This window comes from Pelobates fuscus, chromosome 7 (genome assembly GCF_036172605.1).
Source record: "Pelobates fuscus isolate aPelFus1 chromosome 7, aPelFus1.pri, whole genome shotgun sequence".
In the NCBI taxonomy this organism is placed as follows: Eukaryota; Metazoa; Chordata; class Amphibia; order Anura; family Pelobatidae; genus Pelobates; species Pelobates fuscus.
In genome coordinates, this window is record NC_086323.1 from 184,714,152 (window position 1) to 184,730,731 (window position 16,580).

The 16,580-nt window shown below is 42.6% G+C and overlaps 1 protein-coding gene across 6 annotated transcripts in view; it reads right to left on the bottom strand.

Moving 5' to 3' along the window:
• IQSEC1 (IQ motif and Sec7 domain ArfGEF 1) overlaps window positions 1-16,580 on the bottom strand; it is a 421,691-nt gene that overhangs the window by 305,040 nt on the left and 100,071 nt on the right. The window contains exon 1 of one of the 6 annotated variants that reach the window (XM_063426957.1): window positions 11,629-11,869. The exons of 4 other annotated variants lie outside the window; for them this stretch is intronic. In XM_063426957.1, the coding sequence (XP_063283027.1) occupies window positions 11,629-11,657 (29 nt within the window). In that variant the 5' untranslated portion in view covers window positions 11,658-11,869. Of the gene's footprint in view, window positions 1-11,604; window positions 11,870-16,580 lie in introns of those variants that run through there. One more of the 6 variants, XM_063426959.1, reaches the window with a different exon arrangement.

Consider the following 16,580-nt stretch of genomic DNA (forward strand, 5'->3'; position numbering starts at 1 on the left):
CAAAGTAAATGAAAATGTAACTTTACTTTACCTGCCAGTTCGGTTTGGTGACAGACTGGAGCTCTGTTCGCTTTGTCTAGTGCTAGGAGGCCGATGCGTCATACCAACAAGGTTCCAAAGCGGTACCAACCAGGTTAATGCTGTGCGATTTTGTTCTAATATTGAATTTTGCTTGGGTACAGATACTTTTTTTTTCTCAAATATTTTGTTTGAATCCTGAAATGTTCGAGTAAGGCAGCGTTCCAGAACCGAGGTTCCACTGTAATCTAATACTAACTAGAGAATTTGCTCTAACTTGCAGTGAATCGATGCCCTAGAACAGTGATGGCTAACCTTGACACCCTAAATTGTTTCTGGACTACATTTCCCTTGATGCTCAGCTAGCTTTTAAAATCTAAAAGCTAGCTGAGCATCATGGGAAATGTAGTCCAGAAACAAACAGTTTATGGTGTCAAGGCTAGCCATCACTGCCCTAGAATGTGGCAGCTGTCCCTCTACAAACAGTATCCACATGGATAATAGAGATGACAACCATACACTGTATCTTACTGTTTAGTTAGAGATGTACAAGAGCAAACTTTGTGGACTTGAATCACTCAAGTACCTAGATACTGTATCTACATTACATGAGACAGAATTTACAATAGCTTAATACAGTATAATATATAGTTATCAGGAGTATTTTAGCATCCACTTACACTTTCTAGAGTCTGAGAAGGTGGCAATCATCACTTGGGTAAAAAGACCAGTATCCACATAAAGATTCCAATATCACCAGTGTGTCCCTTGTACTGAGCCTCAACTAGGCTCCATTGTGGATGACCTCAGTCCTGCTTATGGGGATAGAACAATCTACCACTAATTGGGTAAAGATAATTTAATAAATCATCACAGATTGTGTAGCGGAACTCCCTGTACCTCGGCTGGGTACGTCCGCCAAGGACCACTTCATAGCTGGAACCAGGGAAAACCTCAGTGCTTCTGCCCCAATCACTGTGGCTTGACTGGGGTCCTCCTGGAGCCTCTCTGTCCTGGAGCAGGATAGGGGACTAGCTCTATTCCCTCCCAGGTACTGGACAACACAGTCCTGCGAGCTGTAGTCCTTACCATGACTTTCCCCGCCGAATCCTCCACGAGCTGGAATAAGGTGCTGAGTAGTGAATAGCCCTTCCCCTCCCAGTAACTAGACAACACATAATCGGGGTTTGCGAGAACGTGTAGACAAAATGAGTTCCACGTACTTGACAACCAAGTACCGCTGCCTGTGTTCGGAAGCAAAATGGGAGCCATGCACTGGACTACTTGCATTTGGTTATACGAATGACGGCCACCCAGGGAAAGCCCTCAAATTAATCCTTTAATTTCGGTTAACAGCCAGGGGTCGTCGGTGTTCTGAGTCAATAAAGAGGGGGACCACACATGTTCTGTTTGGTTCCCGAACAGCGGGATATGGGTCTGTTCGGCAGAACTAACTATAGGTTCGGGCAACCTCAGTGAATGATACCAGGTCCACCACAGTTTGTTCTCCCTAGACTCAAGCATCTTCCCTCCAAAAAGCGCTCTCCTGGTGTTTTTCAAAGTGGTTCAAAATCCCGGACCAAGTTGTCCAGGACCCACACGGTCACCTCATGCCGAAAACCGTTCCATAACATGCACGGCTAAGTACCGCTGAGGTGACCAGGAACCCAAGAATTCCTCATGCCGAAATTAGTTCCATAGCAGTCACAGCTAAGTACCGCTGAGGACCATTCGTGGATTTGGTTAATACAAACGGCCGCCCGTGAGCCAGCGTTCGGTTCCATTCACATTAAGGGAAAGTGCCGAACCAGGGACACCCAGGGAAAGCCACTAATGGCAGCTGGGCAGAGCAACTCCCAAACAGTGTCCCAAACCTGGACCATAGTTGGTGGGCAGGAGGCAAGCTTCCACACAGTACACAATACATAATTTGTAAAGAAAGGCTAATGGCTCGCTGGTTACTAGTGGCTATGGCTACATAGCTATAGAATTTGCACATGCATTATGCAATATTATGCATTCATTGCAATTGAATGCACATTGCACACACACACAGAGATTAAAATAGGGATTGGATTTGATCCCAGACTGCCTGGCAGATGGTCAGTCACTTTACAATCAGAACCCTGTAAAACAAAAATAATAACAGAAACTGCAGCGCTATACAGGCCAAAATATTACAGTGGTATCCTACTACCAACAATCAGTAAAGGGTTGAACTTGAATTTTGAAGTCAGAACAACAGCAGCCTTTGAACATGGGCCCAGGGGCAGAGGCAGCAGTGGCAGATGATCAAGCAGTCACTTGAATATGAGAGGCCCCTGCAGCAAAGTTAACAAAACACTGCGGTGCTTTACAGTGAGAAGCACTGCAGCAACACCCTACTCCCAAAATCCCTCAATAGAGGATATTTGCAGTCAGAATAGCAGCATTTGGATGTGAGCCCAATGACAAAGGTATCAGTGGCAGAAAGTGTAGCTCTTATAAAAATATTATCATTTTGCAATTCTTAAAAAAAGTTTTTATTTAATGCACATGCATAATGTGTAGTGAATGGTATCTCGTTCCATAATTTTTTGCATTTTCCTAGAAATCATAATGAAATATTCTCCTTAGACTGTTTTAGAACTCTTATGAATAATCCATTTGGCAGTAAAGTTGATTATCGCATATACTCGTGTATAAGCCAAGATACTTTAGTCATAAACTTAAATTTAACGCAGAGTCGACTTATCCACGGGTCAGTGCTAGTTTCAATAGAATTTTGTACATTGAGTGCGGGGTAATGTTGACTCCTGAACGCCGTTCTCCTAGCTGGTCGGGATGTCGAACGGGCAGGGGTACAAGTTTCAGCAGGGTTCACAGGCTTGCGTAGTAGACTCAGAGATCCATGGAGTCTACGACCATGTACCGCTGCCTACATTAGGGAGACACACGTGTGTTCGTATATATACGAATGGCGGCCACCCAGGGAATGCTTGTTTGTGGTTAAGGGGTGCACCTTTAAAAAACAGACAATTTCTCTTAAAAACACCACTTTTCTATTGTTGTAAAGCGGCACTGTCCTCTTTCTTTCTCAGAGTCTGTTCTTGTTCGTGTTTTTTTCTAGTTTCTTATCTGCTCTATTTTTAAAAAAAAAATCATAAGGCAGTAGGGACTACTTTTTCTTGTGTATTTTTCCTACACCTGACATTCTCGGACACAAGGAGGAGCTTAAGTTTGCTCCATTTTCTGTTTAAGAAAAATAAATTCCCCATCATACTCACCCTCCTCCGTGTTCTCGCGTGAACACCATTCGCTCGGTAATGCAGACATCCACAGTTTGTCTAATCGTTTTCGGATAAAATTTGGTCAATATTTTGCAGCCGTTTAGTAATTCACACAAGTAATAGGGAGCTGTCTACTAAAAAGCTGAAAGAACAAGATTGGTCTTTCAGCCAATTTTACTAATACCAAGTAAACAATTATCTAGTATTAGTAATTAAGGGAGTTTAAAATCTACCTCCTGCCCCTACTCGCTATACCACTATGGCTGCTCACTGCTATAAAAAAAAGACACCCCCTGAATCCATGGTGGGGTACATATTAAAATAATTAACAACGGGGGCATAGTGCCCCTCCCTTTGCCCCGCAAGTGAAGCCAAATAAACTAAACAAGATAATTAGTGTCCCCCCGGTACAATAGGGGGACCCCCACCCCTCAGCAAATGGTGGAGGCCCGAATTGATAATGTGTAATGTGTAATGAGGGGACATTTTGTCTCCACCACGGCCCATATCTATTCGTGGTGGGTGGCGACTCTAAGTGAAGGCAGGGACCTACTGTCAGACCCACAAGCCCCCACCCATTGGTGACTGGACATATACCCCTTGTTAAATATAATAAATACCCCAATTTGGGTGCATGAGGGACTTTTTTTTTTTAATTTACAACAGAGAGCAGTTATTGGCTGCTCACTATTTAGTAGATATACCCTTACTCCCCGGATAATGAGTAGGGGCAGGAGGGTGCTTTTAACCTAGCTTATGCTAATATGAGGAGGTCATAATGACCCATAGAGTGAGGGGGTATAGGGAGGATTTAAGAAGTAACCGCTTAAAATATATATATATATATATATATATATATATATATATATATTACAAGGAGGGAGCTGCAAGCCAGTAGCTCCCTCCTTGTAATAAAGTTAACAGAATAAATTAATTGAAATTCGGTCTTAGTTCTTTCTTTCTTTCTAATCATTCATTCATTCATTCGTCTTTCTGACAAATAGTAAAAATTCCTGTTCAGACAAAACCCAATGCCCAAGTGTTTAATTGGGCATGCTCGGGAATTTCACAGTGCTATTTACTATGGGAAGATAATGTGTCTGCAGGCCTTCATCTGGCAACACTAAGATGGCGGCGCCTAAGACATAGATCCGGACAAATAATGAAGTTAAAACAAGTTAAATGGGGAACCTAGAGGCATCTGCGGGTGGCTAGTGGGACAATCAAATGTAAAGGAGTCAGAAGGTGGTGGGGTTTTAAAAAAAAAAAAAAAGGGATGCAGCTATGATAGTGCCGCTTTAAACGCTAAAAAACTTCAGGGGTTTGGGCTTTACCTTTAAGCCATTGAATACCTAGCATTTTTTCATTGAATACATATTAGAATTACCTATATGTAAAGGAAGGTATGTATTATCTACCACATAAACGTATAAAAATGTAAACATTTAAATTATGGAAATGTGCCCTATTTTTATTGTTCACTTATATCTTCTGCCTCTATAAAAAAAAAATATTTGGAAAATGCAAAGCAATATATTTACAAAGGATATAAAATGTTAGAATAAAAGCAAAAATGCTATTTTTTTTCTCATATGTAGTGCATGAGAAAAAATAGATACATAAAATTGGTTAAATACCTTGTTTGTAGGAATTTGTAAGGGTCATGCAGGCATTACTACCAGTACAGGTTACTAGATATGGCAACATAATGTATAAAGAATGCTTGCATTTTAGCATAATGCCCAGATACTGTAAATACAGTTAAATCAAATCTTTATAAAATAAAGGTATTTAAAACTGCTATAGTAATCTTTATCAATCTTTGGAATGCTAGTGTAGTGACATGGTCCATTCACTCCTCCCCCTACATGCAGGAATGATATGACCCATTCAAACTTCCCATTTTGTTTGTAAGCATGAGGTGAGTTTATATGTTCAGAATATTTGCAGGTATTATATCGGTGACTAGTGGCGTCTGACACAAAACTTAGTTCCTATTCAAGCTGATAATCATAACTAGAGTATAAATTAGGTTAAGTCAAGCTTTCATTCTGCAAAATACATGAAAATAAGAATGTTTGTACTTGCCCCTTAGTGACCAGACCACTTTTCAATTTTCTAACCGTTTTGGACCAGGGCTATTTTTACATTTCTGCGTTGTTTGTGTTCAGCTGTAATTTTCCTCTTACTCATTTACTGTACCCACACATATTATGTACAGTTTTCTTGCCATTTAATGGTCTTTCTAAAGATACCATTATTTTCATCATATCATATAATGTACTATAAACATTTATAAAATATGATGAAAACAGATTTTTTTAAACTTTGACTCCTAAAATCTGTTGCGCATCTACAACCGCCAAAAAACACACATGCTAAATAGTTTCTAAGTTTTGTCCTGAGTTTAGAAATACCCAATGTTAACATTTTCTTAGTTTTTTTTTTTGGAAAGTTATAAGGCTATAAGTACAAGTAGCACTTTGCTATTTCCAAACCATATATTTTCAAAATTAACACAAGTTGCATTGCAACAATCATATCTGTCAGGAATCCCTGAATAACCCTTCACATGTATATATTTTTTTTAAAATAAGTCAACCTAAGGTATTAAACTTGGAGTATTTTGACTTTTTTGATGCAACCATTTAACCACCAATCTATTCCCAATTTTTTAAAAATAAAATAATAGTCTGTGATTTTTTTGACACACATAGCAATTTAAGAATACCTATACGGAGAACTTGAAGGGTTACTGCCAAAGAACACCCCAATATGTGTTTGGCAACATCTCCTGAGTACTGTGATATCACCCATGTACAGGTGTGTCGGTTTCTCTGGGGGCTAAAAGTCCTTATTTGGAGGGTGCTTGGAATTTTCACAGTTGGTCATCATGCACCTATGTCCTATTTGGGACATTTTTGAAGCCGGCCAATGTAATTTTTTTTTTTTATAAATTCTTTATTTTGTTTTCAATATGTATTCTGTGGTAAGCAAGAGTGTGGGGTACAGAAACGTGAAAAGAAAGAAAGGGGGGGTAGCATATACAAACACTTTTGCACAACATTACATTGCACTCCTTTTACAGCGTTTCTCGACCGTGTTGTGTGTGTTGTTTTTCTGTTTGTTCCAGTGCTCGGGGCTCTCGGGTGAGCCATGGATTTCAGATGTGTATTGGGCAGTTGCCTTCCGAGGGGTGGAGGCCCCGTTGGTACATTGGTGCGGCCAATGTAATTTAACCCCATCAAACCATATATTTTTGAAAAGTAGACACCCTAGGGTATTTCTACACTTACCATGCACTAGTCTTTGTCACACTTTTGGGTAGTCATTTTTTTGTGTTATTTTTCTCTCACATTGTACTTTAAGCATGGTTTTCACTTCCTGTTATGTGTTGCTGACAAATAACACCCCAGTGTGTTTAGCAAAATCTCCCAAGTACAACAGTGCCCCCAATGTACAGGTTTTATGGGATTTTGCAAACTTACAGGGGTCAAATGTAGGGATTTGCCATTTTCCATGTTTGCACATGAAATTTGCCAGATGGGTTTGCTGGGCCTATGTTGCCTTTGAGACCAGCAATGAAAATTAACTCCATCATGAACCCCAACAGGAAGTTGAATTGGAATCAACCCATCAAGATTTCTTCGATGGTAAGACTCCATCTTTCCTGGTGGTTGAGGAGAAAGAATGTGTCCAGGGGCTTTCCCCTGTCAGATCCACAATGGGTAATACTTACCACGGATTCCAGTTCCCGGGGATGGGGAGCCTATTGTCAAGACAGGCTTGTTCAGGGTCTATGGACTGTAAAAGAGTCAGCCCTTCTGAGCAACACCTTGGAGTTACGGGCCATATTCAGAGCCCTTCTACATTTCCAGACGACCCTGAAAGGACGCTGGATTCGAGTATGTTCGGACAACATGGCAGCTGTCTCCTACTTGAATCATCAGGGTGGAACACACAGTCTCAGACTCATGAAGGAATTGAAACCTATAATGAGGTGGGCTATCATGCACTCCCAGGGCATATCAGCAATTCACCTACTGGGAGTCCGGAATACAGTGGCGGATTTCCTGAGCCGAGTCTCAATGTCAGGGTTTGAATGGCGGCTGTGCCCATCGGTTTTTCGAAGCCTAATCCTGACATGACATGAGATAGACCACCTCCCAGAACGCACAGGTGGAAGTATTTTTCCCCAGGTACTTCGACCCAAAAGCCATGGGTCAGGATGCTCCGATACCTCTAATCTATACTGTGTTGAGGAAGATACAAAGGGACAAGGTATAGGCTATTGCCATTCTCCCATTTTGGCCACGTCGACCTTAGTTCCCTATGGCGACACGGATGAGTCGGGAGGATCCGTGGGAACTTCCAGTCCAGCCAGACCTCCTGATGCAAGGTCCTTTGAGGCATCCAGAGCCTCATGCTCTACATTTGAGGGCCTAGAGATTGAGCGGGAATCTCTCTTGAAGGAGGGTATGACTGATTCGGTTATTAAGACTATTTTACAGTCCCGTAAGGTTTCGACTTCATCTACCTATTACAGGATCTGGCAGGCCTTAGTGTCAGGATCGGGTCAGGGATCCAACACGCAAAGTACAAACAGGTACAGGGTACGTATACCAGACCTTAGAATGGCCGGACTAACGTACAGAGAGTATAGAGAATGGTCAGAGACAAGCCGAGGTCGAGGGAACGAGAGGACAGGTAAACGAGTAACAAGCCGGGTCAAGGATAACAGAGGTAAACAGAGTAAGATAAACAAGCCGGGTCGAAACCAAAAGGATAACTGAAAAACACCAGAGCACTGTGTGACTAGACAGGCTAGAACCACGACAGGGCAATGAGCAACAGGGCGAAGTATGTTTAAATACCCTGGCTAGAGAGGATAGACACGCCTCCGACGAGTCCTGATTGGTCTCCAACGGATTGAGTGACAGGTCGTTCCGGATTGGCGTCATGACGTCGGTCTCCGGGCACCATGCTACACAAGGAAGTAAGTCCCTCGCGGCCGGCGTTTATGTGAACGGGTCGACCGCGAGGAACAGGAGAAACATGGCGTCCGGACGGATAAACGTCTAAGTCTCTACCTCTCTCGGAGGTAGAGACCTCAGGTACCCTGACACTTAGTCAGCTGGGCCTGTGATCATGAGATTGTCATCATTCCTCCATCCTTGGCTGCAGTGCTGAGCTTCCTACAAGCAGGTTTGGATAAGGGGTTTGGCTATAACACCCTTAGAGTCCATGTTTCGGCTCTCTCTGCCCTAACTGGCACCAGGTGGGCTTTACAGCCTTTGGTTATGAAGATCCGACCTCCTCTCAAGGCTTTTATGCCAGCCTGGGATTTGCCTTTGGTGTTACGTGCCTTGACTGCGGCACCTTTTGAACCGTTGGACAGTATTTCTGAGATACTATTGTCCCAAAAGGATCTTTTGTTGACAGCTATCGCCTCGGCGAGAAGGATATGTGAACTTCAGGCCTTGTCTTGTGAACCTCCATTCACTGTCTTTCTTCAGGATGAAGTGATTCTTCGTCCTGTGCCAGATTTCCTTCCCAAGGTGGTCTCAAAGTTTCATTTGAACGAGGATGTGGTCTTACCCTCCTTGCCCTAACTCTCCTGAAGAAGAGAGGTGGCATACCTTGGATGTTGTTAGAGCACTCTCCATCTACATTGAGAGAGCTAGCTCTTTCCACAAATCTTCTAGACTGTTTGTTTTACCCTGGGGCCGTAGAAAAGGTGAAGCTGCTTCTACTTCTACTCTGAGACAGTGGATAGTAACGACTATTTCCAAGGCTTATCGTTGCAAGGACATGCCTCTACCTGTGGGCATCAAGGCTCATTCCACCCGAGCAGTTTCTGCCTCTTGGGCTTCTGTGGCAAGGGTCTTTCCAGACAATATTTGCAGAGCTGGCACATGGTCTTCTGTTAACACCTTAATAAATCAATATCAGTTGGACGTTCGATCCGCTAATGATACTCACTTTGGACGTCAAGTCCTCAATTCAGTTCATAGTGCTTGTCACAGTTAATGTATTTGTTTATTTGAATAAATTTATTTGCAGCAATGTTGGCTTGATCCCTCCCTTTTGTTAGCTTGGGTATTCCCATGTTATATATGTTGCCATGATTGGCCATGAAAGTGGAAAATGTATTCATACTTACCGTAATTTTCTTTTCCTGGCTATTATTCATGGCAGGATATACTCCCCACCCTTTTAATCTGTGTTTATACTTTTCTGTAGAGCTTGGTACTGACTGGGGATCCTAGGAAGAGGTCCTCCTTTAAAGGTTTGAGTGCTTTTCCTGTCCTATCAGCTGTAAGGGGCGGAGCTAACCCATGTTGTATATACTGCCATGAATAATAGCCAGGAAAATAAAATTACGGTAAGTATGTATACATTTTCCACTATTTCTTCCAGTCGTGGGATTGTCTCTGCACAGGCTACTCTGCCTCCAGTGAGTTCATTGGTTCCAATGATCGCAAAGATAAGTATCGGGGACATAGGGCATATGCTCACCATGCACACCTTTCGCCAATCCAATACTTGTCAGAGATTATTATGCAAAATTAGGGATCAACCAATTATCCGTCTGGCCGATATTATCGGCAGATATTCTGTATTTTCAGCAATATCGGCCAATAGAGATACCAATATTGCTGATAATGCAGACCAGGGCCGCCATCATGGTCCTGGGGGGCCCAGCACGCTCTTACTTACCTTCCCAGCAGCTCCCTTCAGCTCCCGTCTAAATCTTGTGAGCCGCGCGGCCGTCAGAGCGTTGCCACAGGTTACCATGGCAACGCTCAAAGAGGAGCTGCTGGGAAGGTAAGTAAGAGTGTGCTGGGCACCCTCTGCACAGTCCATGCCACCAGACCACCAAGGAATGCCATATTACCCCTCCCTGGCCAGGTAAGAAGCAGGGAGGGGGGGCTAAAATAAAAATTTTCACATTTTATATTTATAAAAAAAATTAAAAATGCCCAACCCCCCCTCATTTTACACACTTAACATACCTACAAAAAAACACTCTGCATTCATTATACACACACTACACATACACACGCTCTGCATTCATTATACACACACTACACATACACACGCTCTGCATTCATTATACACACACTACACAAACACACTGCATTCACTATACACACACACACACACACACACTACACAAACACTCTGCATTCACTATACACACACATATATTCTTGAAAACAAGTATATTTTGCGCATTTACCTTAATATAAAAAAAGACTTGCAAATAAATAATAAACATGTTCAGTTAACAGTAGATTTGTGTAGAAAGTGTTTTTGTTTTTTTTAAATGGTAAATGTACAGAATATCGGTATCGGTAAGTTATCAGCTATCGGCCTGAAAGTTCACAGATTATCGGTATTGGCTCTAAAAAAATAAATATCGGTTGATCCCTATGCAAAATTAAGCAAAATGTAAAGACATTTATGAATCAAAGGTCTTAAGGAGAAAGCGTCACTAGTGGCATTTGGTCAGAAAATAGACTGCAACATTCCTCTGTACAGTAATCCAGCAAGGCTGAACTTTAGTGAACCTAGGCATTAAAATCACGTAATTTTCTAAAACCAGGGACAAGTTGATCTCTGGAAATTTGAGGTGTCAAGTTTAGCCATCATGACTATAGCCAAAATAAATGATTCTAAAATATTCCCCTATAATTTGACGTTTGGAAAAACTGTACTGCTCTATATGCCATAACTAACCAAATATACTGTAACATTCCTGATATATCCGGTTATTCTTTTATAGAATAAACTATGGAATTACACTTGAACAATGTTACTAACAATACCCTAACAATCAATTTCTAACATTACCTATGCATTAAAAAAAAAATGATGTGTTGTATAATATACCTTTAAAAATACTTTACTAATACATTACAAATAACTATATTTATTAATAGCCTGCAACAATGCACTGCAACAAATAACCAATTAAAATACCAACACACACAAAATATATATATATATATATATATATATATATATATATATATGCATTGTAACACCAGTTCTTATAGTAGGACATATGAATGTACTGTAACATTCCCTTATATAATCACCTCTATATAATAACGTAATGGAAAGAATAATACCCCTATTCATAAAACCTATAGCTATATTATGGCATGCTTCCACAGCACGAAGCACACACTGTAACATTTATGTATATGATACATATGGTTAATCTGTCGTGCAATAGCTCCAACTGAATCCCTGGTACAGCTGTGGTTAAATATTCCAGTTAAAGAGGGTTACATGAATAACACTATACCGCATTCAGAGAGATTGATCTCACATCTTCAGAACGTAAGCCATTGCGGGCATTCACTGCTGTATTAAATCTTTGTCTCATCTTCCTTGGCCGATCCTGCGGCACTGTCTATATCTTCATCTATGTAAAGGTCAAGAAAAAATGCATTCAGCAGTCCAGGTAGCATGTTCCTAGCATTCCTTAGCTGTGGCTGTTCAGAAAAACAACGCTTGCTCTTGGCAGAGGATAGAGGGAGGTTGAGCAGTGTGACGGGTAAACCATAATGCACTGATCAGCACAATTACCCGACGTCCTGGTTATGGGCTGAACTGAATAGCTTTTCCTGTTCACAAAGGTAATCCCAGTCTCTATGGTGATTGCAGACATTGAGGTCAAAGGCCTTCCTAGCCTAGCAGGATATATTACTGGGTTTAGAATAAACTGTACATAACAGAGAATGCTGCATAGGACTGTTTGTAATTAAAAGAGACTATTGCAATGCTTTCTGTTAAAATGCATCTTATCTTTTTAACAAATCAGTTCTAGCCCTGAGACACTTGTGTTTAAGTCAGAGCTTTACCCAAATTATTTAAAACCCGGTCTGGAAATATATGTTTGCACCTAACCCCCTTCCCCCGGTATACATATATAAACACACTCATATGCACACACAGACTTGTTTTTTTATTTAAATCATCATTATTGGGATCTAGTGGGGAGATGCTAGAATCAACAAGATTATTCACTTAAGTGAGAGTTCAAAGCGAAAGTCAAAACTAAGGATAAAATAGCCAAACTGGAAAAATTCTTACCAGAGAAGCGGGAAGGAGCACAGATGCTTGGGAGTGAGAAGCAATCTTCCACTTGCAGGTGCTATTCATGGCTGTCGCAAGCGTGCTGTACGCAGTGACAACATAAGCAAAATATGCAAATAATTGACACTGGCAGCCAGGTGACAGAGTTCTGTCAATGTAACATGTGCTGGGGGTGCAGCTAGCCTCCAGAACACAATTACCAGATTTTACTAATTTCATGAGGTAAAATCATGATTTTATAAAGGACACGGAGGCGAGTATTAAGCTATTCTCTTTCTTTTATTCCTCAGCAGCAAAAGAAAGAAATACTGTAAATATTCAACAAAATTTAAATAACATCATTTAACCCCTTAAGGACACATGACATGTGTGACATGTCATGATTCCCTTTTATTCCAGAAGTTTGGTCCTTAAGGGGTTAAACCAAAGGGTTAATATATATATATATATATATATATATATATATATATATATAAATAAAACACATTAACCAATGAGAGTGTCCCTATCCTAATAATGTCCCATGTGACCTTAAGCCACTCCTCTTTCTTTTGATGTTGTCGATGAACACTTCCTCAAACAGAAAAACGATGTAGTCAATAAAGTGAAGAACGGTGATTTCCAGAAACTTATAGCAACGGGCTCCAGATGAAACAGGCAACCTTCTGCTTGAACTTCTATGGGCAGGCATGGACCAGAATGACAACCCAATTAGGAGGCTGTAAAACAAAGAAATGAAATGGTAAAATACGTTCTTGGATCTTATTTCCATATTATATTACAATCCTATCTACCAAAAACCAATTTGTCATTTCAGTACTAGTCATCAGGTGAAAGAATAAATCACATTATTACACAACTCGTGCCCCATTACATGACAGTATATTCACAGGGAGGGCGTAACTTAACTAGATTGGGTGGGATAATACTCGCCTCCGTGTCCTTTATAAAATCATGACTTTACGTCATGAAATTAGTAAAATCTGGTAATTTTATTAAAGGACACGGAGACTCCTATTATGCTTGTTCAAAGCTGCGTGATCACTGAAGTGGGAAAAATGAGAAATTGGTCGGAAATAAAATTCTCGGAACGTAGATTCTCTGGACCAATCAGCTGCACGGAGGTCTTCTAGCCTACCACCTAGAGAAACGGCTTTTGATGGCATAGCACCCCTTACAGAATGTGCTTCGTACGTGGAGGTATCAATGCCCGCTGACTCCATGATCCATTTAACCCAGTGAGATATGGTAATAGTAGAAACCGGATGGTGAGGTTGTCGGAGTGCCAGAAACAGATCTGGATACCGGGAATCACGAATCGAGACGGTCCTTGCCTCATATTCCTTGAGGCAGGCTACTGGACATAACTTAACATTATGTGGAAGGGCTGGGTAGAGAAGACTGATGTAATGGATGTCTTCGAACGTCTCCATATGTTGAAGGAGACTCCTTCTGGTGTAAACGAGCGTGCCATGAGGTCCAGTGCTCGACATCTGAGACACGTTTACAGGAGATTAGACACAATAGCGTAACCAACTTAGTAGTGAGTTGCTTGATCGAGAGTTCCTCATTTCTTGGCCAATTTTCGAAAAAGTCTGAGAACTAGGCCAACATCCCATAAGGCTGCATATTTAGGTCTTGGTGGGTGTGCACACTTAATGCCACGTAGAAGTCGACACACCACTGGGTGCTTTCCTGCTTGGAGTCCATTCCAGCCTTAATGGCCTGCCGGGATCGCTGATCTATACAAGTTAATTGTATGATATGCCAGACCATAGTCGTAAAGTGAAGTCAGGAAACTCAGAACCTGACTCACATTTGCAGATATGGGATCCATGTGTTGTTCCATGCACCAACCATTCCATGCGTTCCAGGCATGTAGGTACGCCCAAGCTCCTGCCAGTAGATCCAGAGTTGCCTGTGGAACATTTGTGATGTAATAGGGTCCCCTGAGAGGAGCCATGCCAAGAGTTTGAGATGTCCCTGAAGTAAAAGGGGGTGTGAGTTCCCGTCGGAATCCCGTATGAGGTCGGTTGTCACCGGTAGTAATCTCGGGAGATCTATGGACCAGGGTTGAGACATCCAAAAGGGGGTTATGAGGATCAGGGAGGTTTGGTGACGTCTGAGATGCAGTAGAGTTCGTGCGATGAGGGAGAAAGGAGGGAAAACGTAGTGGCGGGTTTTCGGCCATGGTTGGAGGAAAGCGTCCGTCGCCAGAGCTTCCGGATCCGACCTCCAGCTGAAGAATTTTGGCAAATGTGTGTTCAAACGTGACGCGTAGAGATCGATGTCCAGGGGGCCCCAAAGTGATTGTAAGTGGGTTCATCCGCCAGTCGCTGGCATCTCGTAGGTGTCTGGAGTTCCAATATGCCACTACGTTGGACATCCCCGGAATGTACTCTGCTTGTACCGAAATGTTGCAGTCCAGACAGAATTGCCAGAAATCTTTCGCCAGTTCTGCTAGTATTGTTGACCTCGTGCCCCCGAGGTGGTTGATATACCGGACCGCTGATATATTGTCCATGCGTAATAGAATGGTACAGTTGGTCGATATACTTAAAAGACTCCGTAGAGCAAACGATCCTGCTAGCAGTTCTAGGCAGTTGATATGTAGTTTCTGTTCCTCTAGGGACCATTTTCCTCCGGTGGAGATAGCTCCACAGCGCGCTCCCCAGCCGAGCATGCTTGCATCGTTTTCCACTATGATGTCTGGGGTTGTTCCAGAAGATCGCTCGGCCGTTCCATGCTTCCATGTGTTGTAGCCACCACATTAGTTCCTCTTTGGTGGTGCAGTCGAGAGGAACAGAGTCGGAGTATGATTGCCCTGAGCGAAGGTATTTGGCTTTCAGTCGTTGGAGTGCCCTGTAGTGCAGAGGCCCAGGGAATATGGCTTGGATTGACGCTGAGAGGAGGCCGACAATCCTGGCCAGTTGTCTGAAGGTAAGAATGGGACATGCTAAAGTCCGCCTGATTTCCTTTTTGATGGATTTGACTTTGGCTGTCGGGAGTAGGAGTGCTCCGTTCACAGCATCTATAATGAATCCCAGGAATTCTTTTGACTGAGAGGGTTTGGTGACCGACTTCTCCCAGTTGATTAGAAACCCCAGGTTTTCTAGTAGAGTCCTCGTCCACGAGAAATGTTCGTGGAGCAGATGAGGGTCTTGCGCCATTATGAGGATATCGTCCAGGTATATTAGCAGTCGAACTCCTCTGCTGCGTAGGAGGGCGACCACAGGTTTCATGAGCTTCGTGAAGCACCATGGTGCCGACGATAAGCCGAACGGTAGGCATTTGAATCGCCATAAGGTCTCTTCCCATTGGAATTGTAGGAAGTTTTGGCACTCTTCGGCCATCGGAACCGTGAGGTACGCATCCTTCAAGTCGAGTTTGACCATCCAGTCCCCTGTAAGCAGGAGATCTCTTAGAGAGTGGATACCTTCCATCTTGAAGTGGTGGTATGTGACAAACATGTTTAGGGGTCGTAGGTTGATGACTGGACGGACGCCTCTACCCTTTTTGGGAACCAGGAAGAGGTTGCTTAAGAAACCCGGTGTGAGAGGGAGGACTTCTGCAATAGGCCTTGGAGGCTAAGGCTTGTACTTCTTGAGATATTAGGTATTGGTCGTGAGTGGGAAACACCATGCGGTTGGGGGATTGTATTTGAACAGGGTAGTGTACAAAATCTATAGAGTATCCCTGAACAGTGTGAAGGATCCATGCATCTGCAGTGAGCTAGCGCCATGCAGTGACAAAATTACACAGTCTACCCCCTACCATGGTTAGTGAATCCAGATGTCGAGGTACAGAACTTACCATAAGGTCGTCGGCCATAGGAAGAACCTCTGGGTCCCCGAGACTGCCATGGTGTGCCCCGGACTGGAAAGAACGGTGTGGTAGTTCTGGGTTCAGGTTTTGTAAGCCTGGACTGTATGGGGCCTCGGTAGCCCCGGTATGAACCCCGGGGTGCTCGGCCGGGCTGACGGCCCCGATATCTGTCGGCCCCGCCAAAAACTCTCTGGTGGAACAATTGTTTCATGTTGGCCTGAGCTTTATCAAGTGCCATAAAGGTGCCTACATATGTGCCTAGCTCTTTAACAAAAGTATCTCCAAATAGGAGGGCTTTTGCCTGGGGTCCAGGCTCTGAAATAGCTAGGTTCACTAGCTTAGGTTCTATTTTTATCA